The 23,618-nt window shown below is 43.3% G+C and overlaps 1 protein-coding gene across 7 annotated transcripts in view; it reads left to right on the plus strand.

Annotated features, from left to right (window-relative positions):
* Nucleotides 1-23,618, plus strand: part of TUT4 (terminal uridylyl transferase 4) — a 2,154,442-nt gene that overhangs the window by 895,389 nt on the left and 1,235,435 nt on the right. For all 7 annotated transcript variants that reach the window (XR_011291019.1, XM_069642184.1, XM_069642186.1 and 4 more), the window contains exons 18-19: nucleotides 17,799-17,856; nucleotides 17,957-18,060. Coding sequence is in view for 6 of the 7 variants with exons in the window: in XM_069642184.1 (XP_069498285.1) it covers nucleotides 17,799-17,856; nucleotides 17,957-18,060 (162 nt within the window). In the remaining variant the exon portion in view is untranslated. The remainder of the gene's footprint in view (nucleotides 1-17,798; nucleotides 17,857-17,956; nucleotides 18,061-23,618) is intronic.

The following is a 23,618-nucleotide window of genomic DNA, read 5'->3' on the forward strand; positions in this document are numbered from 1 at the left end:
GAGTGCGACTTGAGTTACCAAGGTAACTCAGTCCAGGGTGCCTAAACCCCCTCCCACACCCCCTGTGGTACCCAGACAGAGTGGCACCACTTTTGGAGGCTTCTGTGGAGAAGCCCGCCAAAATGTGGAACAAAGGGCTCGACTTGGGTTGGAGTCACAGAGGAGAACACAAACGCCATTTTAGAATCGAGTCCTGGCAAAAAATACCAACCGGCGAATTCATATTAGTTAAATAAACCGGCGGTATGTTCGAGGCTATGAGAATTAAATAATTAAAGTTGGTAGCCTCGAACAATGGGAAAATCCCATAGGGAAATGTTCGCGGTCGAATATAAAAAGTAGTTTCCACTGCCACCAGCCAAAACTCGATCAGGGGGGACGGAGACGTGCCCCCTCGACTAACAGACCCCGGGGCAATCGAATTGCCCCGACCAGTACGTCCACAATATGATGGTTTGTACTGGTTTCTGTTAATAATTTGGGACTAGTAAAGCCAATGGTGACTTTACATGCCCTGGGAGACAGTAGTCAGTCCCAGGGTATGGAGTCTATGGTGGGGTGTCACTATGACACCCCTGTGTTACTGCACGGTGGGTGCTGTGTAACACACATAGTAAAAACACATGAGACCCTATGAAGTAAAGGATAGCCCATAAAACACATTAACAGTCAAAGGAACACCATAAATCCTGTCCAAGAGTGGGAGAAAAAGAGTCTCACTCTTGGCAGGAGAAAAAAACAAACTCCAAAAATCCAGCCAAGCTCCTGGGGGACTCACTAGGTTAGGAAATTCAGCCTAAAGAGAGAATTCTCCCTAACAATCCGCAACGTTCCATTTGTGTTTGGATTGTTTGCCCAGCCGAGTATTTGATTCATCTCTCTGGGAGTAAAGATTCCAACAAGAGGAACATCGGGTTTGGCCTATATGGAGGCTCCCTCCTTGTCACAAGTTTCACCCTTTCTCACCGACTTGATCAATGCGCTCGGATCCAACCCAGACTCTACATTCTCCACGTCATTTGTGACGGTGAAATTGGGCTCAGCCTGGGGATCAGGACCCTTCTGAGATCCTTCGCTATTTATCAAGGATGTCAGCGTGACACTTTTTTTGTGCTTGATGGTGGCAGTCGTCCTCTATTATAGAGATTTCAGCGCTAGGGAAAAAGGTGTGTAGTTGGCATTGCGTCTTTTTAATAGGTTTTACAGTTTGTTTGGGAGAAAGCACATTAGCATCGCCATTTCCTACAACCACAATCTGTAGATGTTTCTGGCTTTCCTCGTTCAATTCCAGAAGATTTAGTGCCAAGTCATCTACAATTGAACAAGACTTTGTGTAGGGATCAGTAACAGTATCATTTTTAGATGTTGAGGGTGTCTCCACTATAATTCTAGTTTGAGGTGTAGGTTTCTGCTTGGTTTTAGCGGAATTTGACTGCTTTTGAGCTCTCAAACGATTTCTTCACCTTTGGGGAGATGAAGTGCATCCCTGATTGTCCAGCAGTTTTCACGCCTGTGTCAGTCACCAGTGCAGAATCTTGGGACTTGGCAGAAGCATGGAGATCGATTATATCCGTTATGGCTGAAGGGACTAGCAGGGGAAGGAGTTGACTCCTCAACCATCACCATCACTGCATTTGACAAGTCAGAGACTGCTGGGAGTTGACTTTTTGAAAGCTCATTAAACAACAGCTGTTCCACTTGTAGACGACGGTCATGATGGAGTTTAGCCACCTCCAGAAGATTGATCGGCTCATTAAAACCTTGCTCTGTTGCAAAAACGGTTGAACCTTGCACAGCTTGGGAATATGTTCTTTGTGATGGATATATGTCATTCACCATGTTGACTGTTTGCGTTCCCTGTGAGATTACCAGGGGACTGGATGGGCGAGAAACAGTGGCTGATTGAAACGATGTCATCATTTTTTCTATTTGGATAAGATTTAGATTTTTCCTCAGACAGATGATCCTTCTAGTTTGCTGTTTTTTTCCTTCATAAAGTCTAGTGAACCCTGCATTTCTCTCAATGAGCAGTGAGTTAGTTTGTGGTCTTTATCAAGAAGGTTGAGGATTCTTGTTATCACCGGAAAGTTTTGTAGTTCGTGAGTAAAGCTATCATTGGGAGAATCCTCAGAAGTCGAGGATGGTATGTCAGCTGCTTTCGGAGGAACATAACCAAAACCGTCTTTCCTTAAGTCATGGTCACCAAATGAGTTTGGTAAAAAGGAACCAATGCCTTCTGAATGTGTGTCAAGGTTATCTCCCTGACAAGGAACTGTACTCATTCCATGCCCCTGGTAACTCGAGTCTAGAGTTTCCCTTCTGGCTTCCATAGGCTCCTTATAAGTAAATGTATCTAGAAGGTGAAGGTGAACTTGCTCTAGAAATGCATGGGTCCTAGATGGATGCAGGAGAAGAGGGGCCAAGGGATAACCATAAGAGTTTTCCCAGTTCATTCATGATCGCAGGCGCAAGCATTGAGGTGTCGGCAATGTGCACAAAACCTTCATGAGCATCTTTCATTGAACAGCCACAGTCAACTAAGTGGGGGGAGGGGGGAATCACCAGTTATGTTCTCTTCATCGTCGTTTGCATCTTTGACAGAACATTAAGGCAAGTTCAACCCTGAGGTGGCCACATTAAGGTTAGGACCCTTCCCCAGATACAAGACGTGGCGGTGAGGGAGGAATCTGTGCCCCCTCCATGTCAGCGAGCAATGAACCCGAGGGCATGGTTACCGACATGGAAAGGAGAGATTTTTTAGTTGCCGGTAACAAAGGTAAAGTACTATTTGATGATTTGACAGCATAGCTTTTCATTGGCGCTTTTGCCACTTCTCAATGGGCGACTCATTGTCAATTTTAAACAAACAGGTATATCCAGTTGACTAGAAAGTGTGCAGCAACAGGCCCCCTGATGTCCACGCAGATAGGTTTGTGGACAAGTTATATTAGGCAAAGCATACTCTGGTCAACAATTTACGGGAAATGAAAATAAGGTGCAGCCAGTGAGAGAACCCACACCAAGCTGTCGGCCCTTCAAATTAGATTCCACCAAAGGCCGTTCAAGGTACCAATTCAAAGATACAGATCTCACAAGAAGCAAAGGGTCATTCGTACATAAGTCACAGAAGTGGAAGAAGGTCATTCGTGCATAACAAACACAGAGGTCGCCCAATGAAAGGTGCCACTCAAGTGGTTATGTCAGGTTGGATTTCAAAACTATGTGCCCAGCCAGTATCCCCTAGTGCATAGGCCAGAGTGACAGGACACAACATCCACTACCATGCTTCTATGTAACAAAGTATAGCTTAGCAGTTAACCGTTGTACTCGGTTCCATCACCTATCAGGGATCAAAGGCACCGTGGCCGGCAGTCACCCCCACAGGAGAAAAAACAAAAATAGACAGGTCAACACACACCACCCAAGCACAAGGCGATGTACAAAATTCCACTGCCTGGAGGGGGGTCAAACACACCACAGCCCCTAGATGCCCCACAAGGTGTAAGTCAAGAACGGCTAGACCACTAGACACTGTTTGGAAGTCAGCCAGTGTACAGGATTCCTTTTCCCAATGGGGTTCAAAGACTCCTAGGTCAACAGTCACCCCCCCAAAAAAAAATATGAATCAGGTTTAATCCAACCAAAGAGTACAGTTTAAGCATAAATCACAAATCTAGGCTCCGTTACCACAAGGGGTTCAAAGGCTCCTGGGCCCGCAGTCACCCCCTGGCATACAGCACCTAACACAAACATGCAGTTTGAAATACAATTGGGCAGCTATTACTCTCCACTGCCTCGTCACAAATTACACTGTCTACCACATTGAGGTGAAACGTGGCTTGCTTCGGGATTGATGTGCACCCCCATGCAGTGAGATCCAAGTTCTTAAAGTACAGGGTGATCTCCCGAGTAGCTGGACAGAGAGAATCCAAGGAAGGATTTAATGTACATAGGCAGTCAGGAGTATCCGAGCGCAGGTGGGGTCAGTAGCACACCGCCCGACCAGTACCGGATGGACTGAAGGCAACTGTAGATGTCAGTTCACAGTAAATTTAGGACGATGTTCACCGTGTATGATGTAAAAACTTCGGTGAGGTCTAATCAAATCCGATCTTTATTACAGTCAAGCATGGTGGGGCCAATCAACCTTTGTAGCTAAGTGTTAAGAGAGACTCACCAATTTTGAACTTACACCATTAGTTGTTTGTGAGCTTGCTGGCCGACGCCTCCATGGGCCCACGTGCCCACTGAACACCAAACACACAGTTGGCACACTGCGCCACGCTCCGTGCATGCGCGGTATGTTTAAAGGGTGGAACGGTATTCGGACGATATAGAAATAGGACTTCCAAGGATTCCAATAGTCCGTATCAAATGAGCCTTGTCGGTCACGTAGATAACCAGTGCAGCACACTCCAGTAACGAAGCGAGAGAGACACAGGAGTCAATCCTCCTCCACTAGCAACCACCAAACACACAGCTGGCACACCTCATTGCCTTGAAGGTGGATTGTTGCCCGATTAGCAGCCAGCAGCCAGTGAAGGACATGTAATGCGGGTGTGATTTCTCTATGCCCTAGGGCAAGGATGAGCCTTGATGCTGTGTTTTGCACCGATTGGAGTTTTGCATCATGATCAGTTATTTTACAGTATTAGGATTTATATCATGCGCTGCTGCCTTTTGCAGTTCTACTGGTGCTCCGGTGGATTTGAAATGGGGAGGTGTTCAGTTAGAGGGAGCATGCAGATCACCTTATTGCAGAGTCCTTACATGCAGGTGAAAAGTACACTTAGTGGGACTGTTCCTACGTAGTTTTCTCTGGGGCATATAGTAGTTTGTTACCTAGAGGGAAACCTAGTGTGCCATTGATGCAAGGATGCATTGCTTGGGGTGGAGAGCATATTGCGATAGGTTGTGCTTGAAGACTGTTTAATGTGCAAACCAATATTGCAAACTGTTGCTACTAGTCAGAAGTTAAGGTGACTCAGAAAAGGATGACATGCCTTCCCAATAGGGCCCTCTCTTGTAGATTCAGAATGCACATTTAATTTGACTTCTGAAGAACATGTCCCTTGAAGATGCTTAAAACATTTTGGGGTTTACACAAAGCACATATTTCCTCACTGTGAAGAGCCAGGTATGAACCAAGGACAGAGGACTTGTTGTTTTGTTTATAGAGTTTTATTAAAATGGAAAGGGGTTGGAAAATGCCTCACTGTACCTAATCTAGGAGATATTTCCCTACTTTGAGGCAGGCATGGTATCACAAGTATGACACTGACACAATAGGTAAAATTTGTAAAACCTTTATTCAATTGTTGGGGTTTGAAAAAACTCCTACTTTACCCTAAATCTAGGATGGGAGTAGTCTCTACCATCAAATGATGAGCAAAACGGTCCTAGTTAAGTCAGTCAAATAAAAATGGCATATACTAACAAAAACCTAACGCCTGCCCTATCTCTTGTACACAAAGTGAGTAAAGGAAAATATGTATGCAAAGGAAAATCAGTGTTACAATGTAAAGAATAAATGTGGCTGAGTCAGCTCTCCTCCCGACATTGGACAGCTTGGAGTAAGGCGGTATCCGTAGACAGATTGACACACTCTGGCTTAGGTTCTCAAAACAAAGCAGTTCACAACGTGGATTGAGGCCCACCTTTTCAGCTTTCAATATACAGTTCAACAAAAGTTCACGTAGGCCTCCCTCAGTCGGGCTCGGACCGTTTAAACACAACAAGCTTAACTCGCATCCTTTAGGGGTTCCCTTCCCCTAATTTATTACACTTCCGGTCTCAGACCTTCTTCTGATGTCGAAGAATTTCGAATGTGCGTGGCCTTTGCTATAGACCTCCACAGGACCACTTCAACTTTCCCTTCAGCTCATACTCTTTATTTTCCACAGTGTCTCTTGGTCTGGGAAGTTCAATATCAACCTTTTCTCCCTCCCCATTCTCCGGGGGTTAAGTTTAATCACTTCACTTTATAGTTCATTCACTTTATCAATTCACAACAAAGCCTTTCACCTTTCATAGGGACTTTCGAATGGGCTACTTCTTTTTGCCCGACCACTTCCGTTACTTAGTGTTGCAGGTTTCATAGCTGTCAGTAATTCAAAGTTCATCACAGGTCTGCCTTTCTTCGCGTCTCATCCGCCCGCATGCAGCCTTCAATTGTGCGATACACTTTTGCAACTTCAATCTTTCCTTGTCGCTTGCCAACTCACCGGCTGTGTGCATTTCTTTCTTGGTTTTGCTGTTTGTCATTCGTAAGTCCAGGTTAATACCCCCGGCTTGGCCTCGCCTCCCCAACTCTGCTGTTCACCCGGGAGGGTCGCTGGCGTCCTTGATAAACAATGCAGTCTTCTTGTCTGGGATTTGGCCTTCTCCACATATCTTCATAGCCTTTTCGAGGCAACAACCTCCTGCAGGGAAATCCTTGTGTTCTTCACCTTAGGCTCTCGTCCCTCGCTCTGTTGCACTGCTTGAGTAGGTTTGCTTTCGCCCCAGAAGGTCTGCTCTTACTAATGTTCGACCTTGCTCCGAGTGTGTCTCTATGTTCCACCTTTTATCCGTGTGAGGAGAGCTAATTGGTATCAGGTGTATGCACTTAGTCAAGTGCCTCGCTTTGCCTGACTTGATTAGCGGGACATGTGTAAAGGTTAGCCTCTTTGTTATTGGTCGGCCTCTTCCACAGCCCAGTGTTTGTGTAAAAGGAAGGAGGGGAGTTGGGACAGTGGAGAATCCTGTACTATCGGATGGGTCATGTATACCAGAAAGGGGGGAATACCGCATCTCACCATCAGTCATCTCACACCCACTCCCTGAAGACCCCTCACCCAGGTGATCCTTCTGCAATGATCCACCCCCAGGGAGTGGATGCAAAGACGACCTGGCCACCTTACGGAGATCCCCAAGGTTTCTCACACTACCTCAACCAAAACTAAGGTTCTGAGCAGTGTCAAGACGTCCAAAATAAATGTATGTCCTATGTCCAAAATCCTATCCTCGCTCTCGCACTCTAAAACGAACTCTAAGGTGCTAATGGAATTGTCTCTTGAAGTGCACAAATGTTCAAATTCAACACAAAGATTCAAACTCCAACACAAAAGTTCCATATGGTTCCAGGGAATGACTCTCTTCCTCAGGTTTCTATTCAGAAAATGCGAAGTTCAAAACAAAAGAATAATCCAAGTTCCTTCGACAACTCCTTCCTCTTGTTGTTGCAATCCACTCCCGGGGAAATGGCCCCCCTTCCACAGGTTTCTCTTCATTCAAGAGAACTTGAAATCCTAAGCACATGGGTCTTCCTTGAATTCTCTTTTAACTGTACTGCAATTTTGGCGTGGGTCTCAGACTCACAGGACACCAGGTATACTCCCCTGCCATGTTTTCTTCCTCATTCAAAATCAATTCAAAATCCCCAAGGGCATGATTCGTCCTTGGGATTCTCTTTTACGCGTGGGGACGCAGTCCCTTTAGGCAGTCTGGGTTATGGTTGGTCAGTTGGAACATGCGGGGCCCTAAAACTTTCATCTCAAGGATAATGAAAGACCACCTGTTTCAGAATGTGGATATTTTAATTCTGCAGGAAACGTGGTTGGTCAATCCGATTGGGATTAAAGGGTACACACCGGTACACACTATACTGCCTACCTGCAGTTCAGAAGGCCAAAGGTAGGCCATCAGGTGGATTGATGATGGCATTCAAAAATTCCACGATCTGAGATTCGATAATGATTCTTGAAAATAAAATGGGCATTCAAGCCATTAAGGTTGCTCTAAAACATCTGAAGCCAGTCTTTGAGGTGATCCTTATAAATACCTATTGGAACCCCGTCTGTTGCAAGCTTCAGGACTTTCTGGACGTTCTTGCTAGGTTAGTGGAAAACATTAAAATGCTCTATGGGGAGCGTCCAAGTGATACTCGCAGGGGATTTAAACACCCAATGTGTTACATCTGTAAGGGATTCCGGAAATCACAGGCTCTGCAGAATTTCGGAAAAAGGGAAAAATCTGGGTGGAGTTCCTGGCGGGCTGGGCAATGAAAATGGCAAATGGGTCGTTGCCAAGATATGTTCCATCAGCTACGACTTGGCATCGAGGCTCTTTGTCCTCAACTTTATATTATATCTTCTTGACAGCAGGTCTATTCACATAGAATGCAACGTTGAAGATAAAGCAGGAAGGGGTAGTGATCATGTCCGATTAGAACTAATCGTCTCTGACCTTGCTCTAGGGTTACCGGATAAACGGGTCCAGACTTATGTGAACAGGAATGGCAGAATGAGTCTGCCTAAGTATACAAGGGAAGGGAAGGGGAGAAGCTCAATGGCTGTTTGATGGATACCCCGGAATATGTTCAGCAAAAGAATTGTCGACCTGAGGGGTTCGTGAAATGTATCTGGTTGATGTGTCCACTGAGTATAGGAGGGGGGGAGAAAACAAATACATCGGCATTCATTTGACGAGGCAACAATGCAAGAAAAGAAGTTGCTGAACCAGAAACTAAGACAGCTAAAGAAACAGGACCTTAGCTGGGAGGACCTTAGGAGGGAGTCCAAAAGGTTTTCTCTGCAATATAAACACTGGTCAGTAGAGAGGAGGATGTTACGATTACAAAAGGACAGGGAATGAATGATGGAAAAAGTAGGCAGTAACGACTCCAGAAACTTCTGGTCGGTTATTCACCGACTTGAGGGCAACCCAGATTCCTCACTGTGTAATCTGTTGTCAGAGAAGGGTTGGATAGATCATCTGTCTTCTAGTTTCAAGAATTCAATGGAAACCAAATTTGTCCCAGTAGAAGATGTTATCTGGCGCCTTCCTTTTTGACGAACTGGTTCTGGTTGAATTAATTGGAAAATCATGAACTTCGAAAGCAGCCAGTCCAAATGGTTTAACATGACAGGTCCTGAAGAACAATCCCTGTCTATGAGCCAAATTATTATTTTGGCTCTTTGGAGATATTCTCGTGAGACAAATGTTTCTGCCTTCGTGGAAAACCGCGATTATCATTCCACTCTTCAAGGGGAGCGATCGGTTGCTACCAACAAACTATCGCCCGATCGCCCTCCTTGACATTGAAAGTAAGATCTTTATGAGGATCCTAACGGGGAAAGTAGAGAGTTGGGTGAAGGAGGCAAACATTATAATCGAAACATCAAACATGTTTCATAGGGGGACTCTCTACTGCGCTAAATGGCTTGGTATTAAATGTCTTCAGTGAAAAAACAAGGATTAAGGGAGAAGCACAACTCATGGGTTGACTTTTCAAAAGCTTTCGACCAGGTAAATGGACATCGGTTATGGTCAAAGGTCAGGAGTTGGGGTCTCCCAGAGGGTATTTTGGCGATGTTAGTAGATCTCCACAGGGATTCCACCATTAGAGTTCGATTAGATGATGGTCATCTTTCAGAACCAATCAGGGTCGAAAGGGGTGTCCGCCAGGATTGTCTAGGAGCTCCCATGTTTTTTTAATCTGTACCTGGCAGACATAGGGGAGTTTTTGGAATCATCAGCTTGGGCCAGCCCAGTGATTAATGGTTCCAAGATTCACTGGCTGGCCTATGCAGATGATGTGGTCCTGCTGAACAAAACTGCAGTGGGGTTTCAGCGCCTTTTGGACAAACTGGACTGTGTTGCAAAGGCGAATAGTCTTGCCATCAACCCAAAGAAATTCAAAAATAGTTTTTTTCAAACACGCACATAAAAAGGTGATATTTTCTCATTGGGAGCTGGGAGGGGCAGCATATCCCAAGAGTTGAAGATCTGATTTACTTGGGTTACAAAGTGTATGCCTCTCCATCCTTGGGTAAGGTGGAACAGGACATACAGATGAAGATCTTGCAAATAATACCACAGATGAAAAAGGTTCTGATTGGATTTTGTAAGTTTTTGATCCTCCCATTGATCAAGTACTATTCATCAAAAGTAATTCTGGTGATCCCATACGGGTTAGATGCTAAGCCAGGATTGTGGACTATGGACTGGCAAAGGCTGGAGGGACTGGTATGGAAGAGCGTTCTTGGCCTCCCTATGAGTCTCTCTATGTGCAGCCTGCGATTCGAACTGGGGTTACGATCATTAAAGATCCAAGCAGACTGGAAATTGACATATCTCCATCATCTCATTATTGCTTCTCAGGAAGGCACACTATATTTGAATATAAAAGCCCACTTAGAGGCCCGAAAAATCGAAAATGCTGATATACCTGGAAGAAAGGGCGAAGGAGGGGTTGATCAAAGCAAATACGGATTTAGAGACTTTGATCCATAATCCGTTGAAAGCCCAAAAGGCCCTGGATGAGATGGATTGGATCATTACAATCAGCAATATGCGCTCCCTCTCACCAGTAAATCATTTTCTGAAAACCGATAAAAAGCAGGGATACATGGCAAAATATCTTGTAAAGTTCCCTGATTGGAGGATTAGAATGAACTTCCTCAGAAAATGGCTGAATATAGCTCACACTGGGGAGGTACTGACTAAAAGGGGCCAAGGACAGCTTACTAACAGCTTATGTCATATGAGAAAAAACCCAGCTAATCAATCCCTAATGCATTTGTTTTCAGAATGTGAGGGGCCTTGGGCTACAAGGATCTTTCTATTTGCCACGTTTGGAGTTGGCGAAGAGCGTTTCACCCCTAATATGTTCTGGGACAGATTAATTATTGGACAGAGCAGTTCCCTGACGATCGCAGTGGTACAAGGTTTGGAAAGGTTTAATATTGTGTCTCAAAAGATGAAACAAAAAAAATAGCTATTGAGAAAATGGGTGGTTCCCAGTGATCGTTACATATGGTGAAGCGTTGCGGTTAATGATTGGTACTTGAATTCTTTTGTTGATGGCTGACTATGAGGGCTCTGCTTCCTTGTTCTAAGGTGGACTTAGTTTGGAGATCATTTTGCCTTTGTTTCACCTCTATTTTTTGGCTCCTATCTTTTATTGGTTTGCTTATTAATTGTTGTGTTTTATTTTTTATAGGGGAAATGTCTGTTTTAAAATTCTATGTAAATTGAGCTGGAATGGCTTTGATTTTAAGTGTAGGTAAATCGATTGTGAAATTTTGTAAAAGGTGTTGAACCAAATACTATTAAAAAAAACAAAGATTCTCTTTTACAATTCCTTGTATATACTTCACTTTGCCTCGTGCACGCACCTGCCAGAACTTTCATAAAACTTGCTCTACAGACTTGAATTGGTTCACATACTTGACTTTGCCTGACACACTCTCCTGCCAGGACTTTCATGCAACTTCTCTATCCAGCATGTGTTTGGTATTTTTGTAAAAAGTTAATTCATCTTGATTTCCAAAAGGTCTGGTATACTCCCCTGCCAGATAATAATACACCATGTCCCTTCGGTTTCTCTCTTTTGGTTTTCTCCAAGTTCATATTGTGGGTCCCAGACCCCAATTCCACTGTCTTGGTCATTAGTTCTCTTGCCCGACAGTGCTTCGGTGGCCCATCCCCTTCCTTGAGCTCACCGGTACACTTCCTGCGCTTCTGCATCTTTCCTGATTCCACGTCTGGTATTTCTCTGGCTCTCGCGTCTCACAGCCACTGAAAGCACCTCTGACAGGCGTTCAGTCTTCGGTCGGCATCCCAGCTTCCTTGGCACTCTGGAAGCATGACTTACATTCTTGTGTCCTGCCACAGCCTCAGTGGAGCTGCCCTTAGCATGCTGCACACAGGGTTTCCTTTTCGCTCGGTTCTGCCATTCGGACGTCTGTGATGCCATTGGTACCTCGCTCTGCCTTGCAATGGAGAACTACGCATTTCCCTTCCCACATGATTTTGAACCATTCTGGGCTAATTGGATTGTCCCAACGATTAGTCTGCTGATATTGGTTTTCTTTAGAAGTAATCATTACTACTCCTTGCATCTTCCCAGTTTCTGTCATGCTGTTTTCTCTGTGGTATTGAAGAGGCTGGTGTTGGTTCTTTTTGGGAGTAATCAGTATTGTTCCTTGCTTCTTCCTTATCTCAGTTCCTATCATGCTGTTTTTCATATGGTATTGAGGAATACTGGCTATAGCCTTAGCAAGTGGTTGAGGGAGTTTTTTTACAATATGCCATATAGGCATGAGTAAGGGAGGAAACATCCCTAAAAGGGAATGGGGACTATGTGACTTCCTCTCACAATGCAAGGTCATCCCCCTGAGGGATGCCCCCCCCATGTGGTCCTCATTCATTTAGCCACTGCTAAGGTCAGGATCAGAGATGGCACCTGTCGACCGCTGGCCACATGAGGAGAAGCTACCTCCGGGAAAGAGTGATAACATCAGACTCATCACATCACGCAAACTTACTAGATATACAAACAAAATGTGCCTCCAAGGAATTCAAAATTTGTGTACACCAGGCGCTTGAGAAGGCATAATGTGATGGTAGTTGCACAAAAAGTAACTGGGAATGATTAACTAAATGGGACAGCAAGAAAAGTCCATTGACTGGGCCAGACTTGTTAATTACTAGGTTAAGTCTCGAGCCAATACGATAGGGTGGAAAAAATAAACTTAATATTTGCCATTTTCACAACCATTGTTCTGTCAAAAAGCAGCTGACCATTAAAGATTGAAATGGCCCGCACAGCAACAGTGCCTTCTTCATAGGTAACTGTGCCACTGCCACTACTGTTTCCTTCTTTGTCCTCTAAGATGTCGGCTCAAACCAATGCTGTAATTGACACTTGCTGCAAACATGTGAAAAATTAAGATCGATAAAATTGACCCACTATCAATAGGTGCATTAATGTTATACCATTGTTCTGAGGTTTGAAGCTGTGCCACCATATCGAGATGGGGGGCTTGGATGGGTACATAAACTGAGGTGTTATAAGAAAGCTGTTTAGATACGCTCATTAAGGTCTTCCTCTCATTTAACAAGAGGGCTAATTTCCCTTTGATATGGAAGTCTTTTGTTACAAAATGTAACTCTATCCTGAATCGCTACAGTAGAACCCAGAGTGCATCTTGCCGTCTCTTCTCTTTTCTTCCTCACTTGAAGGTTCCCTAGTACCTCCTACTTGCATTGGTTCTGGTTTGGAAGTTCTGGATTGGGTTTTGTGTCTAAGTTGGCTGAGTGCACGCTTATATTTGTAACCTCTTCTTTCACTTTGTTCTCACCCATCATTTCATCTATTCGCACAACTAAGGACATGTATTCGGATATGGTGTCTGTGGGGGCAACACCACTTGGCTAACCAGCATCCTTCAGTTAGTCTCTCAAACACCTGTAAAAGAAGGTTCTTTGCACATCTTCAGGCCATAAGGTTTGTGCGACTAAAGCAAGAGACTAGGTGAAATACCCAGTCATACAGCCGCTCTATGGAATCCCAATCTGGGTTATGATTAATTGCAATTTTTCTGAACACTCAGTATAGACCTTAGAGGTAATTTGCAAAAAGACTCAAAAATGCTGCTGTTTTCCAACAATGATTTTATCTGTCAAACCAAAGTTTTTCTGAAAAATAAAAGTTAGTCACTAATAGTGTTTTAGTGAGGAAGAGTTTGCCACAAATAACTTCATAAACAGACTAAATTGTGCCAATGCATTTCGGAATAGATATTCCTTCATCAGGGCAAGTCTGAACAACATAAACATAATATGTACATTTAAATGTTAAAATAAACAGTGCAAAAATACATCCAAATATAGAAAAAGCATCATGTGAAATAAACGTATGAAATAAAGTACATACCAAGGAGTAGTGTTTGCAGAAGCAGAAGGTAGGCCGAATCAAAGAAAACAAAAAGAAAACCAATCAGTGGTGTGGTAAGCGCTGTTTTAGTATAGCTATATGTAAGGGAAAATAGTCAATTACCTGAAATAGGTAAGTGAAACGTAGCAAACTGAATTCAAGCTGTAATAGTCAACAACGAACTGCCCCACCGAAATCAGCGAAGTACGTATCACTGAAGAGCGGTATCTTAAGCAGGAAGACGTGTTAATGTCTATCTAAGAGCGTTCATGGTTACAAGCGTTGCTAAACGCATAATTCCTTGCAGAGCGTAGATATCAAGCTTACCGTCACGGGGAACGGAGCGGAGCAGTTCTCGCTGGGTCTGCGATAGCAGACTGACCTCGCCGCATCAGAACGTTGCTAAGCAACAATGTTACATACGACACGTGATCGCGGCTCCTCTAGAAGGGCGCGCGCTACGTGTCGAGGCTGCAATCAAGCCAGTAGGCTTGAATTAGGTTGAAATAATTATTTATAGGACCTCCCAGGTTTATAAATGGAAAACTAGTCATTTGAAAAATAGAAATTTACAAAACGGAAAATCATGGAAAGGGAAGAAATAATCGAAACGAAAAACTGCAGTATTGTGGGCATAGGGATCCAATAATTGCTAAAACATTACAAATGAAATGAAATGGGATAAAACAAGTAGGGTAAACACAAGTGTTATAAGCGCCGCATCAGAGCGTTGCTAAGCAACGATGTTATATACGTCACGTGATCGCGGCTCCTCTAGAAGGGCGCGCGCTACGTGTCGAGGCAGCAATCAAGCCAGTAGGCTTGAATTAGGTTGAAATACATATTTATAGGACCTCCCAGGCTTATAATTGGAAAACTAGACATTTGAAAAATAGAAATTTACAAAACAAAAAATCATGGAAAGGGAAGAAATACTCGAAACAAAAAACTGCAGTAACGTGGGCATTGGGATCAAATAAATTGCTAAAACATTACAATTGAAATGAAATGGGATAAAACAAGTAGGGTAAACACAAGTGGGGTAAAAACAACAAGGATAAAATTGAATCAGACTCAGATGCATAGTTGAGACACCAACTGGTGCAAACCAAACCAACAGCGAAGGGACCCACAACTCAACGTACTGGAACATTCCCTTGCCTCCACCTGTAGTCTTTAGTGCAGTGGGTTGGAGTCACAGAAGAGAACACAAACCCCATTTTAGAATAGAGTTCTGGCAAAAAATACCAACCGGTGAATTAATATTAAATAAATAAACCGGCGGTATGTTCGAGGCTATAGGAATTAAATAATTAAAGTTGGTAGCCTCGAACAATGGGAAAATCCCATAGAGATATATTCGCGGTCGAATATAAAAAGTAGTATCCACTGCCACCAGCCAAAACTCGATCAGGGGGGACGGAAACGTGCACCCTCGAATAACAGACCCCGGGGCAATCGAATTGCCCCGACCAGTACGTCCACAATATGATGGTTTGTACTGGTTTCTGTTCATAATTTGGGACTAGTAAAGCCAATGGTGACTTTACATGCCCTGGGAGATAGTAGTCAGTCATAGGGTATGGAGTTCATGGTGGGGTGTCACTATGACACCCCTGTGTCACTGCACTGAGGGTGTTGTGTAACACACATAGTAAAAACATATGAGACCCTATGGAGTAAAAGACCTCATAGCCCATAAAACACATTAACAGTCAAAGGAACCCCTCAAAACATGTCCAAGAGTGTTAGGAAAAGAGACTCACTCTTGGCCGGAGAAAAAAACAAACTCCAGAACTCCAGCAAAGTTGCTGGGGGACTCACTAGGTTAGGAAATTCAGCCTAAACAAAGAATTCTCCCTAACAACCCCATAGCCCATAAAACACATGGAAAGAAAAAGGAACACCTCAAATCATGTCTAAGAGTGGGAGTAAAAGAGTCTTACTCTTAGCTGGATAAAAAAATAAACCCCATAAATCCAGCAAAGCTGCTGGGGGACTCACTAGGTTTGGGAAATTAGCCTTTACAGAGAATTCTCCCTAACAGTGGTCGTTGGTGTCCAGCGAGGGATCTTCTCCAATTTTCTGTTAGAGCATTATCTCCTAAAGGGATACCTACATTCCTAAATTCTGGTGAAAAGTCAGTTCTTGAGCACTTTATGTAAGGTGAAGTGGACCTTCCTATTGGCAGTGTGCTGCAGAGTTTAGTGGTCATGATTCTGAATGATGAACGTCCGTTTCTCTTCCTAATATACTGACGTGCTGTAAGCAGTAGGATATTATTTTCCTTTGACTGCATTCTGCGGTACCCAGTCATTTTACTGAATACAAAACAGAGTGGTACATTTCACCAAAGTGCATAACACCGAAAACCAGTGAAAATATTAATTCCATATATATGGGGTAGGGGGGTAAGGGGTTAAAATGAGACGGGATGGGGTTGGGGTGGCATTATAAGGGTAGAAAAATGGGAGGGGTGGTTGCAGGTGGTACCTCCCCACATTTAAAAAAACAAAATAATTCCTATTATGGCCGCGATGAAATGTACCACTCTTAAATTACAGTCGGTAAAATCACACATAACCCATTCTGCTCAACCACCATGTACAGTTTAGTGAGCAATGCAGAGTGATTTGAAATGTGTTCTGCATCTGACAGCAGCAAATATGGTTTTGGAGTTCTGGTCTATTAAGTTATCTTGCCCAATCATTGCCTGAAGGCTGTGTTTAATTTCTTTTTATTAGAAATCCGACATTTCTTTTGTTAGGTGCGCATGGCAAGGTTTTACACATGGGTTTAATAACCACTGTACAATAAATAAATAAAAGAAGATCCATAACAACAGTTAATTACCTTTTGTTAATGTATGTTGAGTGTGCAAATGTGACTCTGTGGCAGCTATAGAACAGAAAAAGTAAGGCAGTCTCAGCGTTTTCATAATCGAGTGTGCTGGGAACAAAGCAATGTTTTCCAACTACAAATGTTTGTTTGGGCAAACTGCCCATGTAAATGAAGAAGAAAATTAAAGGCAAATGTTTTATCTCACTGCTAGGAGTAGGCATTATGGTATCATTGTGTTATCATTTGGGCTGAGGGTGTGAGGTTTGGAAATGGGTGAGATTGCTCTTTTGGGAAACTGACACATGGCACTGGGGAAGAGAGAGGTTTTTGTAGACTCTGAAAATTGAAAGAACAGCCTTTTGCAGAGATGGGAAGTGTTTTGATATTAGCTGCACAAAACAAATCGGTTAAGGCTTAATGTATTGCACATATTTAATTTGGCATACACAAGTGGAATGGTGGTCATTAGTGGTCACTGTAAAAACCTTTAGGAGTTCTGTCAAAAATCTGCTGCAAGCAAATATTAAAGAAAATGTATTGGTTAAATTGGCGACTAATATAAAGTGTTAGCTTTATTCAATAATAGTAAATCGTATTAAATCTGCGAAATATATTGGTGCATATAGTACCATTCGAGCTATGTAGTTTCAAAATATCTTAAAATAAAATTCAACATTGACAACTCATTGGAAACTATAGGTGTCAGATATGCGATACCACGTATGGAGTGAATTTGGAGATTGTGTCGAAAAACTGGAATTTATTGAACACCTGCAGCTTAGATGTCAAAATTTGGGCAAACTACAAGCTTGGTATGGTAGATTTTAGTGGATATATTTATTGAGGGGAACAGTGTCATTTGTATTTATTATATGTTTAAACTTTGTGAGATTATGCAAATTGTATATGATTTATCCGATTAAATATTTTATTGATGCACTTATTGATGTACAAATGTTAATCTTTTGATGTTAGTTTCAAATATGGCTATTGGTATAGTGTAAATTAATAAATTAAGAAAAAACTATGAGAAATGCATTTATAAGATGTTTGGGAGAAGAATTTGAAGTTTGGGAGATTCTGTGGTATGTAGAAAATATTAGTGGGTGTATTTGAGGATGCACCCAAAAACATTGATTTCTATAATATAAAACATTGAAGATTGGCAAACTTGGTTTGATGACTACCAATGTTGTATCTACCAGTCTACCATTTTAAAATGTTAATACATTATCCTGATCTTCCTCTTCTTTAGAAATTAAATTGTAAAGAAATAATTGAAGGTTTGGCAAAAGTTCTGAAGAGGCATCCAGGTATGTTTTGTTTGCTATATGTATCTGAGCTCTACAATTTATTTTCCATGTAATGTTTTTATAAAGAGCATAATTGCGCAATGATTTTGTCTATTTTCAGGTTTAAGAAACATTTTACCTATAACGACTGCTAAAGTGCCTATAGTAAAATTTGAACACCGAGAAGGTCGACTTGAAGGCGATATCAGTTTATATAACACATTGGTGAGTACACATCTTGTTTGTTTTTAAGTGACCATTATGTGAGAATGCAAAGGCTGCCCAGGATTCAAAAGCCACACTGTTTGTTGGTGCATGTCCTTTATTTCGTGGATTAGGGTCACCACCAGCTGCGATTTATGTATATCAATAGCGGATCTGGAGCATTTTTTTCTTTTGACCACTGGAACCAAGAATCTGAAGAAGTAAAGGCCACAGAGGAAGATTGCTGCTGGATCTACCATTGGAAAAGCCATCAGCCACTATAGCAAACTTCTGCTCTTTGATAGAGGGGATCTGTGCAAGGCGACTCCCTCACTTAGACTGGTGGACAGTTTTTTTGTTTTGTTTATTGGTATATGCGATCTTCATATAGTATCAACAGTTTGCATTGTATAATCACAAACACGCTATTGATTACATAGCACTAGCACTCATGAAATAAACTATAACATTGAACAAAAATAATAACCTAAAAACAAAAACAGGGCATGCTAGATTCCTTGATCTATCGGTCAGGTGGAGGACAATTCACACCTATTGTGTGTCCTTACCTCAAGGCCATCTTAGTAAAAAAGCCATTTTGAGCATCTGGGGGGGTGGGGGGGGGTATCATCAAGGGCGTCACACATAGGTCACACATAGGTGAGAATTCAGTTAAATCCTTGATCAGAGAGAATAAAACAACCATCCAACATTCACTGGGGTTTGCCCGATAAGTGGAATATCGCCAGAAGAAGAGTGTTCCTTGTCTCTACATTGTCTGTGGGCTCCCTCAAATCCTTATGCCAAGCAGTCGTGTCTGCTGTACTCCACCTGGCAAGGTCTTTGTACCATAGAGACTATTGTAATCCCCCCCCCTTCAGTTTTAATGCCATTGCTATACGCCGCTTAGCTTCAACACATGCTAAATCCATGAATTTAACCAAATGTCTATACTTTTCTGGTCTGCGGTATGCGCCTAGTAAACATTCAACCAGATCTTAGGACTCGTGACCCCCAGCTTAAACACATGCTGTCTTTATCTGGTGCCAAAAAGCTGCACCGCGTACTGTACCACCTACACCACAGGCAAACGGTGCTTAAAAAGAACCGCCAGAACCCTAGCCCACAGAATGCTGTCACTCGGAAAAACCAAATTTGGAATTCCGTCAGGGCTGGGTGCCTTGGAGGATTTGACTTTGCCAATAAGGCGCAACAAATTCTCCTCATTGATGTACTCACCAAGTGGACCTACCTACCATTTCCTCACTAAACGTGGACCCAAGACTGAATAACCTGCCAATCTCACTATGGGAGAAATAAAGGCTTTGGATATATGTTAACCGTACCTCCTTAGATATAGGGTTCATTTCAACTGGTGAGAGGAGCATACAGTAGTTATAGCAGCACCTGAATCTGCCTGTATTATGCGACTTTAGCCAATGAAATAGTTTCAGCCAGTTAGATCCTCCAATTGAAGATAAATGCAATTTATGCCAGTTTCAATATTTCGTGGACAGATTTGTTAGCATTTGTAATCTCTGTAGAGGCTCCATACTGACTTTATCTCTAATCCCCTTACAATCTCGGCGATAATGTTTCCTTCTTTCCGAGGTAACGTGGTCAAAATAGTTTAGTTTATCTATGCTGACTTTCATTTTACTATCACATTTCGCATTTCTGGGCAATTGCATCGCCGCTGTAACCATATCTCCCAAATCCCATTCATCTACCATCAGACTCGCCTCCAAATCCAACAAAATTGGTTTTATGAACCCATTTATGTTTTTGATGTGGCTAGGTACCCACCGAAGCCTATTGCCCCCACGGTTTACCGTAACCGTGGAGCATTTACCCACCAAAGGAAAGCTTGTTTTGACCCTCATGGTCCATCATCACTTAGCTTATTGTGGGTGATAGCAGCCAAGCAACATGGGAGGCCGAGCTCTGGGTCAATCATCACATAATCAATGAAAGATTTAACTATTCCAGTAGACCAAGTATATTGCAAATCGTGATGGATGTCCTGGGACAATTCCATAAACTTTAAGTTGAAGAAGTCTATGATTCCTGGCCAAGAGTTAGGACCCCCAATTGAAGAATTTTTAAGTAAGTGTAAATCTCTCTTAAGATCACCTGCAATTAAGACATGACCATTAGGTGTTGCCTCAAACCATTTAGAGACAACATCTAGCACAATCTTCTGAATTTTACGGGTTTGAACAGGAGGGTCATAAACATTTATGATCAAGATTTCTTCGTCCTGACTCGGTAGATACTTCAGAATACCCATTAAGATATTTGCAGAATTCGTCACATTAGGTAGCAAGATCAATTTCAAATTTGATGTTGGCCTTATGGATAGGTCCCCACTAGCCCTCCCCTTTTTTGAAGGAACAGCGTGATTATATATATTTGAAAACCATCAATGACAAAATGTTTAATACCCCTAGTTGCCTGCTGATAAATATGACCACCCCATCAAACAGATTTTTTGCCCCTCTGAGTGTTCCAAGAATGAATGAATCCCCAACGTAATCTAGGATAACCAGCATAAGGAAAATGATAAATCTGCTGGTCAATTCGCCCCATTAAGAGGGCAGAATGGCATCCAGTATTCAGTTGTAGGAGCTTTTTTGTGCACTCGGGAACTTTGGGATTGCAGGGCTCTCAGCACATCACACTCAGTCGATTGCTTATTTACGTTGCTAGCCCCAACTGTGAGTTGATTTTCTTCACTCAGATTTAGACGTAGCATTTTCTGGCAGGCAATAAAGGTATATCCAGCGTGCATCAGTTGCTAAGCATGCGTTTTCAAGAGGGCCACCATTAAGGGGGACGCAAACGCCACCAAAACCCAGTTTGTGGAGCTATTCCATAAAGGTAGCTCGATCTTTAGAATATCGCTAGATTGAATAATCTCCAGGTAATGCATTTGTTTAAAGATAGACAAGAGGGTGGATCCATTTAGGAATGTGCTTTCAGTTGTTGACACATTCTCCTCCAGGATAATCCAGGTTCCCTTATCTTTTAAAGCGTTAGGATGTATGATGGGAAGTGAGATCTTAGAACACAAAACCTCTAGGGTCACGTAATTTACTTGCGTCTGCGCCTTTTCTGTCTTAATAGGCCAATCATCATTGGAAACCCATTTTGCGGTATGTGCGTCCTTAGCCCTAGTTGTCAGCTCTTCTTTAGAGTTCTCTTTTGAAACAAAGCTGTTTCCCAACGGTCTTGTTCCCTGGATTTTCAACAGTCTCTTTAGATACGCCTGGCGTGAAACGCCGTCGGGAGTCGCATTTTTGAATTAATGTCCCCTTACAACAACGGGTACTTTTGGAGTTTCAATCTGTTTTGGCTTGGTTGTTTTATATTTCAGCTTTGTTTGAACAAGTGATGCTTGTAAGGACAGTGGTGGTCGCTTGTTTTTGAGGGTGTTTTTTTATTCCATCGGGGGGGATTTGCACCTCCTCAAATTCCCAGCCCACCGAGCTTATTTTCTTATTCTTCTCAGGGGTTATTGATTTAAATTCATTGTTCCCTTTCTTTTCAGGCACTATCTTTATTGAGCCGCATGGAGGGAAATGTTTACCTCCCAGCAGACTGGCTGTATTTCTAGTTGAAGATAGCAGGTCTGCATTTTTTTATTGTGGAAGAAATAAGCTTGATTCATTTCCACGTAAGTATTTTGCTCTGACGCCGTTTCTCCAGTATGAGGTCCAGAATTGGATTTTGCATCCATCTTGGTCCCTATTAAGGTATAGGAGTCCTTCAGATCACTCTGAGGGGGGTCAGTGCTATTAATATTATCACAAACACTCTGAACTATCCGAGTCAGAGTGTGATGAAAAAACCGCCATGCATTGAATTGAATTGATTTTTTATTTGTATAGTGCCTATACACAATGTGTTCCAAAGGAGGGAGGGAAAATGGGAGAATACAATTACATTCTTACAAGTCCTTGAAACAATTCAGAATGTGAAACCTATCTACTATAATCAGCCTGGCGACATTTCAGATAGTGCAAGGAACAGTTGTAGAGAAGAGTGGAAGGGGAAAAAATGAGACAAAACCAGCCGTAACATTACTATGGCTGACGACAATTGATGTAGTGCATGAGTAAACAAGAGGAGGGGTTTGGAGAGGAGGGGGTGCGTGGAGTGAGGGCGAAGGAGAGGAACAAAACAAGCGACTATCATAATAGGTCAGACGGCGATTCAGAATAGTGCTGGGGGGATTTATGTATTTGCATTTTTAAAGAACTCACACAGCCGCGGGCATCGAGGCGCTGTTACAGGGATTGTTTTTTTTATTTAGTTGCACAATTGTTTTTGTCTTAGTTGCGTATTTATAACACGCTTAAATACCCAGAGGTTACTAAGAGCGGGCCCGGGGATCGAACCTGTGTTGCTTCGTGTCGTCTTGCTTCCAAGGCGAACACGTTGCCGCTTGGCGCTGAGCTATCCTCCCGGGACTGGGAGGAGAAGACAAGGAGGGCAGTGGGGAGACAGACAAGCTGCAATCAAAGGTCCCGGGACAAATGATAGGAGTAAGTGCTAGTGGAACATTAAAACGGGCAGAGGAGGAGGGGGCAAGGTGGCTGCAAGGAACAGGCGGCTACGATTACTATGCCTAACGGCAATTGAGGTAGTGCCGGACTTTTGCAAGACAGGGGGGGGGGGGAGGAGGAGAGGGCAGGTGGATGAGAAAGACAGGCAACTATGATTACTATGCCTGACGGCAATTGAGGTAGTGCCAGATTTTAACAAAAGAAGTGCAGGGTGGCGGGGGAAGGAGCGGGCAAGTGGCTGCAAAAGACAGGCGGCTACGATTACTATGCCTGAAAGCAATTGAGGTAGTGCCAGAATTTAACAGGAGGGAGGGGAAGGGTTGGGGAGGAGGAGAGGAAGGAAAATAAAGTAGGAGAGGAGGGAAAGAGAGGTGAGGGGGAAGGGAAGAGCGAATAATGTAGGAAAGGAGGGAAAGAGAGATGAGGAGGAGGGGAAGGGCAAGACAAGTGACGACGTACTAGGACAGAAGACATTATCAAGGCGTGCCAAGGGGGAGGGGGAAGGAGAAGAACAAAAGGAGGGGGTGGGACATAGCCGTGAAACCATCATACAGGTCATAATTATACAAGTATGAAAAAAACAAAAGTGCTGGAGAAGGAGAGGGGGAGAAGGAGGGAAGCAAACACCACAGCAAGGGAGAACAAATGCGGGGGGGAGCTGGGCTTGCACAAGCCATCCCGGAGAGAGGCGCAAATCATTCAGGGGGGGCAGGAGGTGAGTGGGATGCACAAATGCAGGCACGGAGGGCAGGGAGCAGGCGGGAGGCACCAAACACGGTCACAGGGGGGCATGGGGGTGGGTGGGGGATACAAACAAGGTCACGGGGGCATGGGGCTCGGCGGGTGGCTCAAAACAAGGTCACGGGGTGGGTGGGGGGCACAAACAGTCACTGAGGGCATGGGGGTGGGTGGGGAACACAAACACGGTCACAGGGGGAAATGGGGGTCGGTGGGGGGCACAAACACGGTCATGGGGTTGGGGGGGCATACAATGTCAGGTGTATTTGAGAG

The sequence above is a fragment of the Ambystoma mexicanum genome, chromosome 1q (assembly GCF_040938575.1).
Source record: "Ambystoma mexicanum isolate Mex_15411 chromosome 1q, UKY_AmexF1_1, whole genome shotgun sequence".
Classification (NCBI taxonomy): Eukaryota; Metazoa; Chordata; class Amphibia; order Caudata; family Ambystomatidae; genus Ambystoma; species Ambystoma mexicanum.